This window comes from Neoarius graeffei, chromosome 18 (assembly GCF_027579695.1).
Source record: "Neoarius graeffei isolate fNeoGra1 chromosome 18, fNeoGra1.pri, whole genome shotgun sequence".
Lineage (NCBI taxonomy): Eukaryota > Metazoa > Chordata > Actinopteri > Siluriformes > Ariidae > Neoarius > Neoarius graeffei.
The window spans coordinates 55,404,611-55,427,155 of record NC_083586.1 but is presented as its reverse complement, the minus strand read 5'-3'; the positions used below and the strand labels follow the sequence as shown (position 1 = coordinate 55,427,155).

The 22,545-nt window shown below is 43.3% G+C and overlaps 1 protein-coding gene across 2 annotated transcripts in view; it reads left to right on the top strand.

Annotated features, from left to right (window-relative positions):
- The window catches only part of pibf1 (progesterone immunomodulatory binding factor 1), a 152,926-nt gene that overhangs the window by 81,891 nt on the left and 48,490 nt on the right, over nucleotides 1–22,545 (top strand). For both annotated transcript variants that reach the window (XM_060899022.1, XM_060899023.1), the window contains exons 11-14: nucleotides 891–1,056; nucleotides 1,702–1,852; nucleotides 15,590–15,680; nucleotides 15,761–15,863. In XM_060899022.1, the coding sequence (XP_060755005.1) occupies nucleotides 891–1,056; nucleotides 1,702–1,852; nucleotides 15,590–15,680; nucleotides 15,761–15,863 (511 nt within the window). The remainder of the gene's footprint in view (nucleotides 1–890; nucleotides 1,057–1,701; nucleotides 1,853–15,589; nucleotides 15,681–15,760; nucleotides 15,864–22,545) is intronic.

Genomic DNA, 22,545 nt, shown 5'->3' with positions numbered 1-22,545 from the left:
ACAAGTCGTTCTACCAAAGAATGGTTAAAGAAGAATAAAGTTAATGTTTTGGAATGGCCAAGTCAAAGTCCTGACCTTAATCCAATCGAAATGTTGTGGAAGGACCTGAAGCGAGCAGTTCATGTGAGGAAACCCACCAACATCCCAGAGTTGAAGCTGTTCTGTACGGAGGAACGGGATAAAATTCCTCCAAGCCGGTGTGCAGGACTGATCAACAGTTACCGGAAACGTTTAGTTGCAGTTATTGCTGCACAAGGGGGTCACACCAGATACTGAAAACAAAGGGTCACATACTTTTTGCCATTCACAGATATGTAATATTGGATCATTTTCCTCAATAAATAAATGACCAAGTATAATATTTTTGTCTCATTTGTTTAACTGGGTTCTCTTTATCTACTTTTAGGACTTGTGTGAAAATCTGATGATGTTTTCGGTCATATTTATGCAGAAATTTAGAAAATTCTAAAGGGTTCACAAACTTTCAAGCACCACTGTTGGGTGGGGGATATAGAGGACTCTGTCTTCTTGTTTCCTTATAAAACTGCACTGAGACTTTTTTTTTTTTTCTTCAAAGCAAAGGGTCGTTTCGCACCAAATATCCATTTTTGTTTCATTTATTACTGCTTACTGTTTATAGTATTATTTCATGTTGAAACATTTTCATTATTTTTTTTAAAGCCATTTTCCAGCATTTCTTTACGCAAGACTTTTGCACAGGTGTGTGTGTGTGTGTGTGTGTGTGTGTGTGTGTGTGTGTGTGTGGCATCGAGGAAGAGAAAACACAAATGGCAACTTGAAACAAATGTAAACCAATCTGCCTGTGTATTTTATTGGCATAAATAACCACCAACTTGAAATATGCATGTTTTTGTTTGCATGTGATTCAGGTTCAGGCAGCTGCAGCTCAACTCGGAGAGCCGCGTGTCCGAGCTGAAGAACCAGATGAAGCTGAAGGCGTTTGAAGCCGAGCGTGCTCAGATCATACAGGAGGAGGCGGCCAGGAACCTCAGCCTGTGCCAGATCGAGTGTGAGAAACAGCAGAAGAAGCTGGAGGCAGGCTTTCTCTCATCACCTTGTCATCGGCTTGACGTTATCAGTGGCATTGTTGTCTGTCTGTCTGTTCTTTTGTTTCATCACTCCCAATGAAAGCTGTTTAATCTGTTTTTTATTTTTCTACTTGCACAACGAGTAAAAAAAAAAAAAAATTTTTTTTTTTATAAAGAGTTCGAGGAAATAAAACCTGAAGAAAGGTCATGTGATCCTCCATCATGGATCTACCCAAGACCTAATCCTGTTTTCGACTCGCCTTAGAAGTTACATTTTCAAATTGGGAGGAAAAACACAAAAGTCGAACATGTTCATCTTTCCTCTTTACTTAAGAATGGGCGAGCGACGTGACTGTGATGAGTGATGTATAGTCGCCTCGTTGATCAGTAAACTCTCCACTCAGACGTGCTCCTTTGTTTACTGTAACATTGCTGTGTGCAGTGGTGAATCATGTCACTCGCTGAAGTTGAGGGAGTCTTGTTCAGGAGATTTCTGAGCTGACCGAGGGCGTCTTTCTAGTCCGAGGTTGTAAATTACGGTGTTATGTGCTTCAGTCAAATGCAGCGTAAACAGCTAAACACATGAAACACATCATCCATAAAGGCTGTCCCTCACTACAGACCCGTCTCCATCAACGCCTTTCTCTCACAGGTTCTAACCAAGGAGTTCTACACACTACAGTCATCATTGGAGAAACGCATCACAGAGCTGCAGGCCCACAATGCCGAGCAGCAGGTGAGGCTGGAGACCTATGAGAAGCTGGAGAAGGAGCTGGATGACGTCACCATGCAGGCAGCAGAGAGTGAGACAAATTTCAGTTCTGGTTGATTCTTTCTGCTTTTCTGTCCTGTTGGCTAAAGCCTCGGTCACAACCGGCCGTACGTGCTCCTACGGCCGGTCTACGTGCAGAAAACGCAAGAAACGCATGGAGGGCGCGCGTGTGACGTGCTGATTTTCGAGCCGTAGACCGGCCGCAGAGGTTCTTTGTCATGTCAAACAAACTCTACGGGCGCTTACGTTTTTTTCAGGTTGCAAGACAAACTTGCGGCCAATGTGCGTCTTTCTCCACGAACAAAAAAACCGCAGCGATTTGGGAAACCCCAAAAATTGCACGGCCAAAAAATCGTACGTCCGGTTGTGACCTAGGCTTAAAAGGAGCATCAGAGGTTTTTTTTTTTTTTTTTTAGATAAAATTCTGATTAATTTAATTTATTTATTTATTTATTTATTTTAAGTTTAAATGCTAGAAGTTTTACGTTGGTAAACGGTTTCCTTCATTACCCACAATGCCATCTGACTGCCTGCTGATAGTGGTGCCAGTGGGGTCAAGTCCTTGGGTTTGTTGCGACCTATGGAGATTTGGGGGGGGAGATGGATAGATGGAGGGAGGTGGAGAGAGAGATGGAGATGGGGAGAGAGACAGACGCATGGAGAGACCGATAGAGAGAGAGAGAGAGCTGGATGGACAGGGAGAGAGAGTGGGATGGGGAGAGATGATGGATATATGGATGGATGGAGAGAGATGATGGATGGATGGAGAGATCTGGAGAGGGAGGGATTGAGGGATCTGGAGAGAGATGGATTGATGGAGAGATCTGGAGAGAGATGGATGGATGGATGGATGGATGGATGGATGGAGAGATCTGGAGAGAGATGGATGGATGGATGGATGGATGGATAGATGGATGGATCTGGAGAGAGAGGGATGGATGGATGGAGAGAGATGGATGGATGGAGAGAGATGGATGGATGGATGGAGAGAGATGGATGGATGGATGGAGAGAGATGGATGGATGGAGAGATCTGGATGGATGGATGGATGGATGGAGAGATCTGGAGAGAGATGGATGGATGGATGGATGGAGAGAGATGGATGGATGGAGAGATCTGGAGAGAGATGGATGGATGGATCTGGAGAGAGAGGGATGGATGGATGGATGGATGGATGGATGGATGGATGGATGGATGGATGGAGAGAGAGGGATGGATGGATGGATGGATGGATGGAGAGATCTGGAGAGAGATGGATGGATGGATGGAGAGATCTGGAGAGAGATGGATGGATGGAGAGATCTGGAGAGAGAGGGATGGATGGATGGATCTGGAGAGAGAGGGATGGATGGATGGATCTGGAGAGAGAGGGATGGATGGATGGATGGAGAGAGATGGATGGATGGATGGAGAGAGATGGATGGATGGATGGAGAGAGATGGATGGATGGATGGATGGAGAGAGATGGATGGATGGATGGATGGAGAGAGAGAGATGGATGGATGGAGAGAGATGGATGGATGGAGAGATCTGGAGAGCGATGGATGGATGGATGGATGGATGGATGGATGGAGAGAGATGGATGGATGGATGGAGAGGGCTGGATGGAGAGGGCTGGATGGAGAGGGATGGATGGAGAGGGATGGATGGATGGATGGATGGATGGATGGAGAGGGATGGATGGATGGATGGATGGATGGAGAGATCTGGAGAGGGATGGATGGATGGATGGAGAGAGATGGATGGATGGAGAGAGAGGGATGGATGGCTGGATGGAGAGAGAGATGGCTGGATGGAGAGAGAGATGGCTGGATGGAGAGATCTGGAGAGCGATGGATATCTGGAGATGGATGGATGGATGGATGGATGGAGAGATCTGGATGGATGGATGGAGAGATCTGGATGGATATCTGGATGATGGATGGATGGATGGAGAGATCTGGATGGATGGATGGATCTGGATGGATGGATGGATCTGGATGGATGGATGGATGGATGGATGGATCTGGATGGAGAGATCTGGAGAGAGATGGATGGATGGATGGAGAGAGATGGATGGATGGAGAGAGAAATATAGGTGGATGAGGGATGGATGGAGAAATGTGGAGACATGGCTGGAGATGGATGATGGATGGATGGATGGAGATGATGGATGGATGGATGGAGAGATCTGGATGGATATCTGGATGATGGATGGATGGATGGAGAGATCTGGATGGATGGATGGATCTGGATGGATGGATGGATCTGGATGGATGGATGGATGGATGGATCTGGATGGAGAGATCTGGAGAGAGATGGATCGATGGATGGAGATGATGGATGGATGAATGGAGAGATATGGGTTGGAAGGATGGAGAGAGATGGAAGGATGGAGAGATATGGATGGAAATATATGGATGGATGGAGAGATCTGGAGAGATATGGATGGATGGATGGATGGATGGATGGATGGATGGATGGAGAGATCTGGATGGATGGAGAGATCTGGATGGATGGATGGATGGATGGATGGATGGATATGGATGGATGGCGAGATCTGGATGGAGAGAGATGGATGGATGGATATCTGGATGATGGATGGATGGAGAGATCTGGATGGATGGATGGATGGATGGATCTGGATGGATGGATGGATGGATGGATGGAGAGATCTGGATGGATGGATGGATCTGGATGGAGAGATATGGAGAGAGATGGATGGATGGAGAGAGAAATATAGGTGGATGAGGGATGGATGGAGAAATGTGGAGACATGGCTGGAGATGGATGGATGGATGGAGATGATGGATGGATGAATGGAGAGATATGGGTTGGAAGGATGGAGAGAGATGGAAGGATGGAGAGATATGGATGGAGAGATGGATGGATGGAGAGATCTGGAGAGATATGGATGGATGGAGAGATCTGGAGAGATATGGATGGATGGATGGATGGATGGATGGATGGAGAGATCTGGATGGATGGTGTAGGTTGAATTGGGATTAATTAAATTATAAATTATGTAATAATTGATAATTAAATTAATCAATTTATAAATAAAGATCAGTCTCATAAAATCTTAAATTATTAATCTTAATACTCACCGTGAATGGTTACATTCAAGATTAATGGTAGCTCTGTATTAGATGGGAAACCCAGTTGTATACAAAAGCTAAATTCTGAAGGAAAAAGGAGTTCTAAATAGTTGACCTTGTGAATAAACAACAGGAACAAGTAAAATGCAATTCAATTTTATTAGCTTTTATTTGTCTACTACTCACTAATAATAATAATCTCAAAATACATTCAATGTCGGCAAAGGTAATAACAAGACAAAACAATGGAACAATTACACCTGGACTATAAATTTGAGGGAAAGAGAGAGAGAAAAAGATAGAAAAAGAGAATCCCTTGTGTGTGCGTGTGTGTGGAGGGGTGTGTGTGTGTGTGTGACCTAGCTTGTCGTTAGCTAAAACAAAGGAATGTTAGCTAAATAGAACAAAGGATTAGCTCTGTGGCTAATGTGTGCTTTGTGTAGGTATCTGTGGGCAGATGCTAATGACTAGCCACTCTGGCAATGCTTGAACAAAATGGCGGTCAGTGCCTAGGTGTCGTATCACAGGTAACTCAATGAGGAAGGTATCAAAATGGCGTCGGAAAAATGGCGCCTGCAGGCCTAGTCGAGAACACAAGCCTACGAGCTAGCGTATCACCCTGATGTAGCTAGCAATAAGTTGCTAAGGAGAATCTGACCACGCTACAGCTGGATCCAAACACTGCACTTAACAATTTCCAACAGACTATCTAGGCAAAGAACTCAACACGAGAGAGAGAGAGAGAGAGAGAGAGAGTGTGTGTATATATGGTGTTGGATGGAGAGAACTAGGCCTTGTAGCGGTCTAGCCTCGGAGCTTAAAATAAACTTGTCGCTGCGCTGCTAATCAGATAGGGAAGCTAGCAATGGAGTTAAGGAAAGATATCATGCAAGATATCCTGTCTAACAAGTTCAAAGAAAAAAAAAAAAACAGAACCAAAACAAACAATAAAAACAAACAAACACCTTCCGTGTCTGAGCGGGTATGCTAAATAGCTCAAAGCTTAAACATGACCCTAACAACCATCTGAATAAGCTACAAATTAAAAATTTGCCCAAGTGCCTACTCAATGCGATGGAAGTTCTTTCTCCGATGTCCGCGCTGAGGGTCGCGGTCCGAGGAGAGGAGGTTAGCGGCGCGTTGCGTCCAACCGCGGCTAACGAAGCAGGAGGCCTAGCTGGCCCACGGTGCTTCAGGAGAAACCTCCGGTGATGCGTCGACGAGAAAAAGCTGAGAGGAGCGAAGCTGTCCGCAAATGCCTCTTAGCGTGGAAAACTACTTAACTGTAGTTAAACTTTGCAAAGGTTTGGAATCAAAACCACTATATCGCTGAAACTTAGCGGGTCGTTCAAAAGTTCGGCCGAAACTAATTTGAACAGGCTGTTCTCAGACAATAGCGGTTAGTCTCAACACTGTAGGCGAGCGTGCCAACAGTCCGTCCGACCACTCCAGTAGCCAGAACACGAGAGGACGAATCGAGGCGCTCTCGATACAGTTAAAGCAGTTCCACTTCACGTCACATCCGGGTGGAGCGTGCAAGGAATTGTGGGATCGTTATAGGGGGCGCTGGCGAGTTACCAAAAATGGATGGAGAGATCTGGATGGATGGATGGAGAGATCTGGAGAGAGATGGATGGAGAGATCTGGAGAGAGATGGAGGGATGGATGGATCTGGAGAGGGATGGATGGATGGATGGATGGATGGATGGATGGATCTGGAGAGAGAGGGATGGATGGATGGATGGATCTGGAGAGAGAGGGATGGATGGATGGATGGATGGATGGATGGAGAGAGATGGATGGATGGATGGATGGATGGAGATGGATGGAGATGGATGGATGGAGAGAGATGGATGGATGGAGAGAGATGGATGGATGGAGAGATCTGGAGAGCAATGGATGGATGGATGGAGAGATCTGGAGAGCAATGGATGGATGGATGGAGAGATCTGGAGAAAGATGGTTGGATGGAGAGATCTGGAGAGGGATGGATGGAGAGAGATGGATGGATGGATGGATGGATGGAGAAAGATGGATGGATGGATGGATGGAGAGAGATGGATGGAGATGGATGGATGGAGAGAGATGGATGGATGGAGAGAGATGGATGGATGGATGGATGGATGGATGGAGAGATCTGGAGAGGGATGGATGGATGGATGGATGGATGGATGGATGGAGAGAGATGGATGGATGGAGAGAGAGGGATGGATGGATGGATGGATGGATGGAGAGAGATGGATGGATGGATGGAGATGGATGGATGGAGAGAGATGGATGGATGGATGGAGAGATCTGGAGAGCAATGGATGGATGGATGGAGAGATCTGGAGAAAGATGGTTGGATGGAGAGATCTGGAGAGGGATGGATGGAGAGAGATGGATGGATGGATGGATGGAGAAAGATGGATGGATGGATAGATGGAGAGAGATGGATGGATGGATGGATGGATGGATGGATGGAGAGAGATGGATGGATGGATGGAGAGAGATGGATGGATGGATGGAGAGAGATGGATGGATGGATGGATGGAGAGAGATGGATGGATGGAGAGATCTGGAGAGGGATGGATGGATGGATGGATGGAGAGAGATGGATGGAGAGAGAGGGATGGATGGATGGATGGATGGAGAGAGATGGATGGATGGATGGATGGATGGATGGATGGAGAGAGAGATGGCTGGATGGAGAGATCTGGAGAGCGATGGATATCTGGAGATGGATGGATGGATGGATGGATGGAGAGATCTGGATGGATATCTGGATGATGGATGGATGGATGGATGGATGGAGAGATCTGGATTGATGGATGGATGGATGGATGGATCTGGAGAGAGATGGATGGATGGAGAGAGATGGATGGATGGATGGAGAGAGAAATATAGGTGGATGAGGGATGGATGGAGAAATGTGGAGACATGGCTGGAGATGGATGATGGATGGATGGATGGATGGATGGATGGATGGATGGATATGATGGATGGATGAATGGAGAGATATGGGTTGGAAGGATGGAGAGAGATGGAAGGATGGAGAGATATGGATGGAGAGATATGGATGGATGGAGAGATCTGGAGAGATATGGATGGAGATGGATGGAGAGATCTGGATGGAGAGATCTGGATGGATGGTTGGATGGATGGAGAGATCTGGATGGATGGAGAGATCTGGATGGATATCTGGATGGATATCTGGATGATGGATGGATGGATGGAGAGATCTGGATGGATGGATGGATCTGGATGGAGAGATATGGAGAGAGATGGATGGATGGAGAGAGAAATATAGGTGGATGAGGGATGGATGGAGAAATGTGGAGACATGGCTGGAGATGGATGGATGGATGGATGGAGAGAGATGGATGGATGGAGAGAGAGGGATGGATGGATGGATGGATGGATGGATGGATGGATGGAGAGAGATGGATGGATGGATGGATGGATGGATGGATGGATGGAGATGGATGGATGGAGAGAGATGGATGGATGGAGAGATCTGGAGAGCAATGGATGGATGGATGGAGAGATCTGGAGAAAGATGGTTGGATGGAGAGATCTGGAGAGGGATGGATGGAGAGAGATGGATGGATGGATGGATGGATGGATGGATGGAGAAAGATGGATGGATGGATAGATGGAGAGAGATGGATGGATGGATGGAGATGGATGGATGGAGAGAGATGGATGGATGGAGAGAGATGGATGGATGGATGGATGGAGAGATCTGGATGGATATCTGGATGGATATCTGGATGATGGATGGATGGATGGATGGATGGAGAGATCTGGATGGATGGATGGATCTGGATGGAGAGATATGGAGAGAGATGGATGGATGGAGAGAGAAATATAGGTGGATGAGGGATGGATGGAGAAATGTGGAGACATGGCTGGAGATGGATGGATGGATGGAGATGATGGATGGATGAATGGAGAGATATGGGTTGGAAGGATGGAGAGAGATGGAAGGATGGAGAGATCTGGAGAGATATGGATGGATGGAGAGATCTGGAGAGATATGGATGGATGTATGGAGAGATCTGGATGGATGGATGGATGGATGGATGGATGGAGAGATCTGGATGGATGGATGGATGGATGGATGGATGGAGAGATCTGGATGGATGGATGGAGAGATCTGGAGAGAGATGGAGGGATGGATGGATGGAGAAATCTGGAGAGAGATGGATGGATGGATGGATGGATGGATGGATGGATCTGGAGGATGGATGGAGAGAGATGGATGGATGGAGAGAGAAATATAGGTGGATGAAGAGGGATGGATGGAGAAATGTGGAGACATGGCTGGAGATGGATGGATGGATGGAGATGATGGATGGATGAATGGAGAGATGGGTTGGAAGGATGGAGAGAGATGGAAGGATGGAGAGAGATGGATGGAAAGAGAGATACAGATAGATGCAGCAGTGCTTCAGTCTGTCCAGCTCTCACACATCCTCATCTGAAGTTTAACACCATCATTAATCCCCTCACACTTGTCGTCTCGTAGGTGACTAACAGGAATAATGAGAATACAGCACCAAGCAACAAATATTTTCATATGAATGTGTTTTCAGGGAGTTTTCCTTCGAGTTTGAAGTCTGTTTCATTCAAAGTGCTGCTGCTGAGGAAAGCCCCCCGAGTTCTCCTGGGGTTTCAGAACAGTAGAAAGATCTGAGCTGTCCATCACACGGAGTTTAAACAGCCTGCCGTGACGAGCAGAAAGTGAACATTTTGTTTTTGTCTGTTTGAATAAAATGGCTATTTGTTGCTGTGGCCACTGAAGAGGAAGTTCATCCAAATTCACGTTGTGTAAAGGGAAGCATTTAACATTTATTTGAAAAGCAAGCAACGAGAACATGAAACAGAATACACGCATGACTCATTTCAAATTGTGTTACGATTTAAATCTGAATAGCCATGCTAATTAAGAAATGTAGTTCGCAGTTACAGACTAATCTCTTGGCTAGAGAGAGAAAAACAACTTGGCTGAACTATTTTATGGTTTAATGACAGTAGTAAGGATGAACGTAACCTAATCTCCCCCCCCCCCCCCCCCATTTTTTTCTAAAATCACTTAGGTCTCATTGGGCAGTGGTTAAATTTTATAAATAAATGTCTTAAAAATGTGTTCCGAGCTAAAGATCATTTAACTCCCATATACTCTAAAGCAGTGTTTCTCAACTGCTGGGCCACAGCCCATTAGTGGGCTGCGAATTTTTTTTCCAAGTTCGATGCCAAATACTAAATAGTTCAGGATGTCGTAGTGTCCCAAATCTGGCAGCTGGTTTGCCAAACGTTTTTCAAGTGGAATAAATACATTTGTGGGTAAATTAAGAAGAACAAGCCTTTATTTTTGTCACATTGCTCCTCTACATTTAATCTGCACTTGCACACAGAGTGAGTGAGTGAGTGCAGGGGCTCAATAAATAAATGTTTGTGGGTAAATTATATGGATCTGTGATGCCTGCTGGAAGAGAAGAGCAGGGAGGATTGGGAATCGAGCAGCTGTGGTTTGTTTACACCCGATACTAAAACTTGTAACGTCCTACCAACCATCGCAAAGACACGGACGAAAATCCCAGAAACTTCTCCTTCCCTGCGTATAAACGGTATAGCCTCGGTCACAACCGGCCGTACGTGCTCCTACAGCCGGTCTACGTGCAAAAAACGCAAGAAACGCATGGAGGGTGCGTGTGAAACGCACGGAGGGCGCGCATGTGACGTACTGATTTTCAAGCCGCAGACCGGCCGCAGAGGTTCTTTGTCATGTCAAACAAACTCTACGGGCGCTTACGTCTTTTTCAGGTTGCAAGACAAACTTACGGCCAACGCGCGTCTTTCTCCATGAACAAAAAAAAAAAAAACGCAGCAATTTGGGAAACGCCAAAAATCGCACGGCCAAAAAATCGTACGTCTGGTTGTGACCTAGGCTTATAGGATTTATCTTGTAGTGTTTTGATCCCCAGATCTTTAACCCAGCCGCATATAAACAGTTGTTCTCCTCCATGCTCTTCCAGGTTTTAGTCTGTGTGTCCGTGTAGAACGATATCTGCAGCACCAGGTAGTTTGAGACGTCGAGGAACTCAACGGATGGATGATTTTCCAACTCATAATGAATAAATGACTTTATTTAAACCCGATAAGTTGATCAGCAGAGCTGGTGGGATCAGGCATGTACAGATACAAATACAAAAGACTATACATATACGCAAGCTTAAACTTAAGATTTGTTGATTGTCTGTTAATTATCTTTTAAATTAAGTTAATTAATAGTATGCATAACTATTGTATTTGGTTCCGGCTACAACAGGGTCAAAATTTATTCTACTAATGTCAAATTTAGCCTGTAGATTTTTCTTTCAGAGGAAAAATCCTGCTTTGTTACTATCATATGGTCTCGTATCTTGCCACGTAAGCAGCGTGTGGGTCAAACGCCAGGAAATGAGGCGCATTTTGTCCAAAATTCAAGTGACGTACACGGCGCATGCGTGACATTTCTGTGGCGTATCTGGGGTTTGTATGGGGTTCAAGGGATGTAAAGTTATAGCGTACTGAGGCATACGAGTGGCGTAACCATTTCATTGGCGTGGCATTTCGTTCTTACGTGTGACGTTGCTGCAGCATTCACACGTGGGTATAAAAGGGGGTGTTCGTTGTCATTCGTCACAGTCAAGAAAGCATCATGCCAGCGAAGAAGTCAGGACCCAAGAAGGGCAGGGAAGAGGGAAGACTTCAGCCGCATCCACCCAACCAGCCCCGGAGCCACCTTCATCAGACACACGTCAACTAAAACGTTCATACGGCGTAATAGGTGTTCGAGCAACGTTCCCGCTGCATCACTGCTGCATAGCTTTCATTTTTACGGCATATACGTGACGCATCAAAGTTGCTACGGATTTTTAAGTGTGGACTTAAAAATACGCCGCACCCTGGAGAGATCGTGTTACGCATCCTAGAGTATTAGCTATGTAAGCTGCCGATGCTGTGACGTTCCTTTCGTACGGCCACGCATCCTGATACGCCATACATACGCAAGGCTGAAACGCCAATGTGTGAACCAAGCATAAGGATCTAATCCCATTGAGTGGGTTCTATACCCACTTCTTTTGAGTGTACTTCTTGGTTTTAATAACATAAACATGGCAAGAAGTTCTTGTGTTAATGGACCAGACGCCACTTTTGGATCATTAATCCCTTTTGACTGAGAATGACCTGCATGCATGGTTTGATGTTGGTGTTGGCTTCTGGCACATCCATACAGTTTTAAATGCAATACCTACGATTAAAAAAATAGTTTTTATTTAATTCCTAGACTCCCATCTGTAACAGGGAGTGATGGTGTTCCATTAATACAATTTTAACAATAGATTATTAGTTTCTAATAGGAAAGATGAGCCAAAATAATTAGGAATTAAAAAAAAAAAAAAATATATATATATATATATATATATATATATTTATTTTTATTTTTTTTAAGATATTTTTTGGGCTTTTTTCACCTTTATTGGATAGGACAGTGTAGAGACAGGAAATGAGCGGGAGAGAGAGAGACGGGGAGGGATCGGGAAATGACCTTGGGTCGGAATCGAACCCGGGTCCCCGGATTCATGGTATGGCACCTTATCCACCTGAGCCACGACGTCCCCATATTTATTTTTTTAATAATGGGCTCTGACTCGTTACGAGTATGAATTGCTGGGTTTCAGTCACGTGACTTTTCTTAGCGATTTTACCGGAAGTGAAATAGCTGGTGGTCTAAACGGCTGCCGTAGTGCAAACAACTAGCGATAACTTATCAGAGTCCACTCGTAATCTAGAAGCCACTGCTGGCTTTAGATATATTCAGAAGGTTGCTATGTGCAATGGAATCGACCCCTACAGTCTGGGAAAGAAGGATTTGTCATACGAGCTCAAAAACTACCCTTCAGTCGAGTTCCCCGACATCTCGAACTATCTGGTGTTGCAGACGTCCTTCTACACCGCAAAACGCATGAAATCGTGGAAGAGTATGGAGGCTTACAACTTTTTTGTACGTGGCTGGGTAAAGGACCTCGCTATCAAGTTGCTGCCCAATGAATCCTGTATTGTTTTTGCTCGTGTAAGTATGGTTTTTTTCTAAGTTTTTCGTTCGTGTCTTTACAACAAAGTGCTGCAAGTAGAAGTGTAAACAAACAACAGTTGGCTTGATTCTGACTTGTGTTGGCTCTTATCTCTCAGCTAAATCATTCACAAAGATCATCAGAAACCCCTTTAAAGACCTGGATCTTAGTTAAACAAGACGGAGAAGTGATCACGGTGCATTGTAACTGTACGGCTGGGGAAGAATTTTGTCGCGACCTTCATGCATATGGACTTTGTGAGGAGTAAACAAAGAAACAGCTGGGGACTTTAGCGCTTCGGGACTAAAAAAAGTACCGTAAAATAACGACACATAGCAAGAAAAGTACTTGGAAAACACTAAGGACAGAGCTGAGAGGGAAATACAAACCTTTCACCAAGTGACCACTGCAAACTCGAGCATGCTTCGACTTGGCTCCCTTCGATTTCAGCGAGAGGTTCGAAAGCCACCTTTCTCGACACCTTTTTGTGAAATCCTGTGTTCGTTCACCCTTTTTTTATTCGTTCACGGGGAACCCTGAAGAAACTTTTTCATGGTTTGATCGATTCGAACAACGCAAGCGTAAGGCATTTTTCATTCCAGCAATGCACCTTCTCCGTACAAACACTTTGGTAGACCACCAGTTAAAGTTTTGAATAACTAATGAGGCGGATGTGACGTCAGGTCACGTGAAACCCAGGAATAGGTGGGCATTAAAGTAGAAAAGGTTGAGAACCCCTGCTGTAAAGGATGAGAGAAAGTCTTACACTACGTTCAGACTGCAACCTGAAACGACCCATATCCGATTTGTTGTGAAATCCGATTTTTTTGTTAGGCCGTTCACATTACCAATTATATGAGACTTGTATGCGATCTCCAATATGAACGGAAAACGACCCAAAAGTGTCCCGCATGCGCAAATTGACACGTAATAAGCACATCTACATAATACGTAAACGAAAAAAAAAGCGCACTCTTCAAGTTTGCAAGTAAAGCATGGAGATGAGGCGAGACCTGGCGATGTGGTTTTTGTGGCGGCGGCGGAACTCACACAATAATCTGATTAATGTGGGCAGCAGACTAATGAGACCGAAGGTGTCAAATTACTGGAAATTTCCAGAACAATCTTATCTTGTAATACAGGATGGTTTAAGTTATAAATCAGTTATAGAACTGTTTTATTTAATCAGGCTAACAGATCAACATCCAGGTCCCTACCAAATCCACCATTAGCTTGATCAATTCTATAAAAGTCTATTTAAATTCTGAAAACTGTACAAATGTTGTTGTTTTCCACCAAAGAGGCGGGATTAGCCAACGCAGAATAGTGGCGTTTGTCTCTTGTTGATGACGTGTAGGTGGTATGAATGCGACCTGTCCGGTCAGACTGCAGTCGCATGTGAAAATAACGGATATGCATCGGAATTAGGACCACATATCCAAGCGGCCTGGGTCGCATGTGAAAAAATCGGATCTGTGTCGTTCAGATTGTCAATAACAAATCGGATACAGGTCGCATATGGGCAAAAAAATCGGATATGGGTCGTTTCAGGGTGCAGTCTGAACGTAGTCTTTAACTGTTTGTGGTTTTATCCAAATTCCTTTTAAAAAAAAAAATTCTGGTTTCTTATGGTTTTGGAATTCTCATCTCATCTCATTATCTGTAGCCGCTTTATCCTTCTACAGGGTCGCAGGCAAGCTGGAGCCTATCCCAGCTGACTACGGGTGAAAGGCGGGGTACACCCTGGACAAGTCGCCAGGTCATCACAGGGCTGACACATAGACACAGACAACCATTCACACTCACATTCACACCTACGCTCAATTTAGAGTCACCAGTTAACCTAACCTGCATGTCTTTGGACTGTGGGGGAAACCGGAGCACCCGGAGGAAACCCACGCGGACACGGGGAGAACATGCAAACTCCGCACAGAAAGGCCCTCGCCGGCCCCGGGGCTCGAACCCAGGACCTTCTTGCTGTGAGGCGACAGCGCTAACCACTACACCACCGTGCCGCCCCGGTTTTGGAATTTTTTTTTTTAAACTATCATTGTGCAGTAAACCAAAACCGCACTGTGATCACTCAAGCACTTGTCGAAATTGATGATGAGTTCTACAGATTTAGATGTTAATTTACTCTATAGATCGAAGACCTCATGAGTTCCGAAGCTGCCCTTCGACGTCGCTTGGAGTTTTGAGTTAACAGGATTTCTGTCTGGGGCAAGGTGCGGATTTTATTGTTTACTGATGTACGAAAGATTGTGTTGAGGGAGGGAAAAACCAAAACAAAAGACTGAAGTACTCCTTTAACTGTTTTTACTTGAGTTATTTCTGTCTCTTGTACCGAATGTTGCAACTTTTCTAATGAACACACATCGTTTGGCTTTCAGCACTGTTGTAACCCCACAGTTCATGACATCACTGGCGCTGCTCTGTTTGGAAAGCGTCTGTCCGTCCTGAGCAGGAGAGATAATGGTTTATGAGCGCAGTTAGCCTCTCCCCTTTTGCTCCTGATGCTGGGTGGTCCGAGAGACACCCAAACACGTTCAGTTGCACACGTGACCCTTTTCTCCGCTTTTTATTTTATAGTGGAAAACGAGGACGAAGCGGAGAGGGTGCTGTTTTCATACGGCTACGGGGCGAACGTGCCGACCACGGCCAAGAGGAGGCTGAAGCAGAGGTCAGAGTGGAGAAGGTCGTGTTTTTACAGAGCTGTTGTTACACATGAACGATGCTTGAAGTGTGAGTGTTTTTTTGCAGTGTTCATCTGGCAAGAAGGGTTCTGCAGTTAGAGAAGCAAAATACTTTACTAAGGAGAGACCTGGAGAGAAGCACCGCCCACACAGGGCAGATCTCCGAAGAGGTATCACACTCTCAAACATGCACACACATCATACATCACCCTACAGTGATGACAACATACACGCCAAACACTAGCATTGAATAGAAACCTTCACATCCAGCCACAAATATAAGCACCTCTCGGGGTCGCGTTATTATCCGTGCACTAAATACAGGGAACGTATTTAGTTTTACTTCATTTTCCAACACTTTTTTTTTTTTCTTTTTTCTACAACGGCAAGAGCGGTTACCATAACGACAGTTCTGTGTTTAGTTCAATTCAGTTTTATTTGTATAGCATGTTGAATACTCCTCCACAAAGCAGCTTTACACACATCCAGATGGAGTTTTAGATCCTTCGTAAACAAGATGGAAGACGTGATGATGATGATGAAGAATCTTTCTAAAACCATGAAAGCTTGTGACGCTGGATAGTAGCATTTATAGCATTTATAAACCAAACAGTGAATTATGAATAAATATTCTGGGATGAACACAAAACCATCTTTATGATTACAGAATAACCAACTTCGAGTATCAGTCTAAAGTTTGGACACTCCTTCTAATTCACTTTTCTTTCGTGCGTTCATTTTTTTGTGCGTTCTTTTTGTTCTTTCTTTCGTTCTTTCATTTGTTTTTTTCATTCATTCTTTCGTTCTTTATTTTTGTTCATTCTTTCGTTCGTTCTTTTGTTTGTTCTCTTTCTTTCTTTTGTTCATTCTTTTGTTCATTCTCTCTTTCGTTTGTTCTTTTTCTTTCTTTTGTCCTTTCTTTCATTCATTTTTTTCATTTGTTCGTTCTTTCGTTCATTCTTTCTTTTGTTCATTTTCTTTCGTTTTTTCATTCTTTCTTTCGTTTGTTCTTTTTCTTTCTTTTTCTTTCATTCGTTCTTTTGTTTGTTTGTTCTTTATTATTATTATAATACCCCCACTCCAAAGGAAGGAGGTAGGACTGGTTTACCTCTGTCCATCCATCCGAAACACCCTTTTTCTCAGCAACTACAAATCATAGCCACTTGGTACCACAGTTCAGCTTGGGGTTCTATACCGTGTATACAGTTTTCAGGTCTGTCGCACATCGACTTCCTGTTTACCGACTGAATGTGTTTACGAAACACATCTGGATTTACAAAATTTTCCTACCGTTTTTCTCAGCAACTACAAATCACAATTACTTAATATTTGGTACGGAGCTTCAGCTTGGGGTTCTATACCCTGTGTACCGTTTTCAGGTCTGTCGCACGTCGACTTCCTGTTTACCCACTGAATGTATTTACGAAACATATAGGGTGGATTTTGACGCTATTTCAAGAAGCAAAATGCTATTTCAAAATGACAGTTTACCAGGATGCTATTTGAAATCCCTGAGGAGAGACACGGCTCTTTACTTACTCGTTTCAGGGTTCATTATTTGTTGGAGGGGGGATGCGTAAGTGAACAGTAGCTCACAGTTGATCTTATTAATTAGGTCACTTCATGTCTTAAAGTAATGATGGCTGTTGTTTCTTTTTACTTAGTCAAGCAGTTGTTGATGTAATAAGTCTGGATCACTTAAATAATATTGGCTGGCGGTGAGTGGTCTATCAGATATATTCCATTTAGCTAGCACGATACTGAACAAGTCGGAGACGAGGCGCTGAATGGAATATATCTGATATACCATGAGAAAGGCGTTGTTGTACTCCATACAGATTCGATGGAACAAACCTGGCAGCCATGTTCATTTACAAATTGTCACAGTCGCTCGCTAGCACAGAAGTTTTATGTGTAATATGTATCTTATGGCATTTTCAATTCACCGCAACGATTTACTGCGAGTGCCGCTGGCGAACAGTGCATGTGCAGGAGAAAGCTCTCTCATTGGATATTCGCACCAGCGCCGACGTGTGACATGTTGTCTTGACAACCATGCAATATCATAAACCATATTCAATGCTCATTCTCCATTGGGTAGAGTGATGTAATACACATAGGATAAGCAATACGCTAACAATATTGCATGCTAACAAACCAAACAAACGAAACCCGCTAGAAGGGAATAGAACACACGTTTTTATTCCATCGAAAAAGTGTCCCGTATGTATAATAATTCCCAATATTTTATACTGCGTTTTTATTATTTATGATTTACTGTTTGATCTCAAACGCATTAAGAAGCAAGAAACTCGTTCACTAATTAACTTTTGACGAGGCACACCTGTTAATTGAAAAGCGTTCCAGGTGACGACCTCATGAAGCTGGTTAAAATAACGCCAATTATACAGAAAACGCTGGATACGTTAAAGAATCTAAAATATCGAGTGTGTGTGTGTGTGTGTATATATATATATATATATATATATATATATATATATATATATATATATATATATATATATACACACACACACACACACACACACACACACACACACACACACATATATATATATATATATATATATATATATATATATATATATATATATATTTTGTTTGTTTGTTTGTTTGTTTGTTTGTTTACCACATAGTTCCATGCATGCTCCAGAGGTTATTTCATAGTTTTGACGTCTTGAGTATTGTTCTACAATGTAGAAAATAGAAATCTCAAAAATACAGAAAAAACTATGAATGAATAGAGTAGGGGTGTACAAACTAATTGACTGGTACAGTATATCAGCTTTGATTAATTTACTTGATGATAAATTAATACACACCATATAATCAGGAAATAATGTCTTGTCTCGGTTTGTGCCATAAAACTGTTTGTGCTCTTGTGTTTTATGTCCAAATCACTCAGAGGAAAGTGCTGTCTGCCTTCTTCCACATACATGAGCTCACAGATGCCTGTGATTGGCTGGTGTTGCTGTGATTGACAGGAGAAGTGTAGCACTATTTTTATTTCATTTTTGCCTTTTTTATTTTTTATCCCCCGCTGGCTGAAAGGCCCGGAAGGGGGATTATGTCGTGGCGATGTCCATCCCGGGAAGGGTGCTGACCTTCTGAAATCAACTCCTCTCTCAATTTTTGGAGGAATTTCACGAAACTTGGCAGGATTCTTTCTTATATGTCGGTAATACGCATATTGTAATTTTGTTCAATTCAGTCACATTTTACCAGAGTTAAAGCCCTTGATTTAACAAAATTATAATTTGACAGTTTCATAAGCGTGCTTTCCTTCTGAAATCAACTCCTCTCACAATTTTTGAAGGAATTTCACGAATCTTGACAAGACGCGTTATTTTATGTCGGGAGTGCACGTTATTTTGTTCAATTCGGTCACGTTTTCCCCAGAGTTACAGCCCTCGATTAACAACCTTGTACTTTGACAATATCACGAAGGTGTGCTCGCCTTCTGACATCAACTCCTCTTACAATTTTTGGACGAATTTCTTGAAGCTTGGCAAAGGACCTTGTTATATGACGGTAATACGCAGATTGCGATTTAATTTTGTGAAAATTTTCCCAGAGTTTTGAGCCTTGATTAAATAACTTGTCCTTTGACAATTCCATGAGGGTGTACGTTCTTCTGACATCAACTCCTCTTACAGTTTGTGGAGGAATTTCACCAAATTTGGCAGAAGGCTTTGTTATAGGATGCATATTGAAATTTTCGTTTAATTTGGGCAAATTTGACCAGAGTTACGCCCTTGATTATTAACAAACTTGTACTTTGGCAATTTCATCAAGGTGTACTCGCTTTCTAAAATCAACTTCCCTCACAATTTTTATTATCCTCTGCTGGCCGAAAGGCCCGAAGGGGGATTATGTCGTGGCGATGTCCGTCCCAGGAAGGGTACTCGCCTTCTGAAATCAACTCCTCTTACAATTTTTGGAGGAATTTCATGCAACTTGGCAGGATTCTTCGTTATATGTCGGTAATACGTATATTGCAATTTCACTCAATTCAGTTGCATTTTACCAGAGTTATGGCCGAGTTGTCAGCGGGGGATATTGTGCTCTCAGAGCGCTCTTGTGAAAAATTTCCCAGAGTTTTGACCCTTGATTAAATAACTTTGACAATTCCATGAGGGTGTACGTTCTTCTGAAATCAACTCCTCTTAGAATTTGTGGAGGAATTTCACCAAACTTGGCAGAAGGCTTTGTTATATGACAGTTATACGCAGATTGAAATTTCGTTTAATTTGGGCAAATTTTTCCTAGAGTTATGCCCTTGATTATTAACAAACTTGTACTTTGGCAATTTCATCAAGGTGTGCTCGCTTTCTGAAATCAACGTCCCTCACAATTTTTATCCCCCGCTGGCTGAAAGGGTGGGAAGGGTGCTGACCTTCTGAAATCAACTCCTCTCACAATTTTTGGAGGAATTTCATGAAACTTGGCAGGGTTCTTTATTATTTGTTGGTAATATGCATATTGCAATTTCGTTCAATTCAGTCATATTTTACCAGATTTATGGCCGAGTTGCCAGTGGGGGATATTGTGCTCTCGGAGCACTCTTGTTGCGAAATAAATAACCTTTCAGAGACTCATTGAAACCCAAAGCTCAGGAACTGAGTGTTGATCGAATGTCACATCCATCACTGCATGTTTAACTTGAAGACTTGGTCTTTATTTATGTATTCAATCATTCATGATTAGTGAAATCATATTTCCAATCTACAATGGCAATGAATGTCGCAGTATTTACACATCACTTTTCATTGACAGTTGGCAATGTTATACTTCAATACAAATGTCATTTGGCTTGCGCAAAAATGGTGAATTGCCAAGCATCAAAGCAGCACTCTGGTTTGTCAGGGTATAATCAGGCATGTTGCGAAATAAATTATAACTTATACACACACACAGTGTCTTGCAAAAGTATTCATCCCCCTTGGTGTTTGTCCTGTTTTGTCGCATTACAAGCTGGAATTAAAATGGATGTTTGGAGGGTTAGCGCCATTTGATTTACACAACATGCCTACCACTTTAAAGATGAAAATTGTTGTTTTATTGTGACACAAAATAATTTAAGGTGAAAAAACAGAAATCTGAAGTGTGCATAAGTGTTCCCCCCCCAGAGTCAATACTTTGTAGAGCCACCTTTTGCTGCAATTACAGCTGCAAGTCTCTTGGGGTACGTCTCTAGTAGCTTAGCACATCTAGCCACTGGGATTTTTGCCCATTCCTCAAAGCAAAACTCCTTCAAGTTAAATGGGTTGTGTTGGTGTACAGCAGGGGTCATCAAACTACGGCCCGCGGGCCGACTCCGGCCCGCCACCCCCCTTTGACCGGCCCCCCAGCCCCTCTGCCCCGCACCACTTGAACCGGCCCTATGAGGCAATCCCCAAAAGTGGTCATGGCCTGTTTTTTTTAAATTGCTTTTTGGCAAATAATAACATGTCTGCATCTTGTATTTTGTTGATTTTATCAATTAAAATTGATATTTAGTTATAAAATGAACTATTCATATTTTCCGAATTTTCGTCATATGCTCGCGATCAAGCAGTGACAGGCAGCGCACATGCAGAGAACTGTCAGTGTTCAGGACAGCAAAATGGCGAGCGGTCAGCGAAAAGCTGAAAGAGAGTGCAGAGTTTTTAAAGAACAGTGGACCACCGATTATTTTTTTCGTTCAGTGTAAGGACCGTGCAGTTTGTCTTGTATGTAAAGAAAGTGTGTCGGTTTTCAAAGAATATAATCTGCGTCGTCACTACGAAACCCGCCACAAAGAGTATGCTAGTTTGCGAGGGCAAACAAGAGAAGACAGGATTCGGAGGATGAAATGCGGACTGGCTGCACAACAGAATGTATTCCTTCACCAAACCCAGATCAACCAGGCTGCTGTCCGAGCTAGCTATAAGGCAGCTCACCTACTAGCTACCCATGGAAATCCATTTACTGATGGGGACTTTGTTAAAGTATGCATGCTTGCTGTGGCCGAGGAGGTGTGTCCCGACAAGAAGGATGCGCACAACGCGGTGAGTCTCTCCGCACCTACTATGACCAGGCGAACCGAAGATTTGGGGGACAACGTGTCTGACCAGCTGAATGAGAGCATCAGAATTCGAGTTTTTTGCTTTGGCCATGGATGAGAGCAATGACGTGCAGGACACAGCACAACTGCTGTGATCTATTGATCTATTGCTCATATTATTATAATTTCAGTTTTTTTTAATGTATTTATTTTATAGGCCTATTTATTTGACCTTTATTAAGTGCTGCACACAATTATTATTAATATTATTAATAATATCAACAGGCCTACCTACAATTTATAATTTTCCACTCACCTTTGCCAGTGTCGATCACCTCAACTAGGCAGATGTTTCTTACCTTGACAGCTTTGATGTTATTTTTATTAGAAAATAAATAAATGGAATATCCGTGGTATTTCAAATTAAAACAAAGTGTGAAAACTTGATTACTACTTTTGTAAACCACTAGTAAAGATAAACAAATATACAAATATGTGCCAGGAATCAAGTGTGGATATAGTGGTGTGGATATAGTGGTGTGGATATAGTAGTGGGGATGGCTGTGCCAGGCTAGTAATCTCTACGACACAATGAGGCCTGCTGGTGGTCATATTTGTCTGGGTCATACAATTCTATGTTATATAGCTGATCCGACCCCGGCCCCCCATCACAGTCAGGAACGACAATGTGGCCCCCAGAGAAAAAATTTTGGTGACCCCTGGTTTAGGGTCATTGTCCTTCTGGAAAGTGAACCTTCGTCCCAAACCTCTGGCCGACTCAAACAGGTTTTCCTCCAGAATTGCCC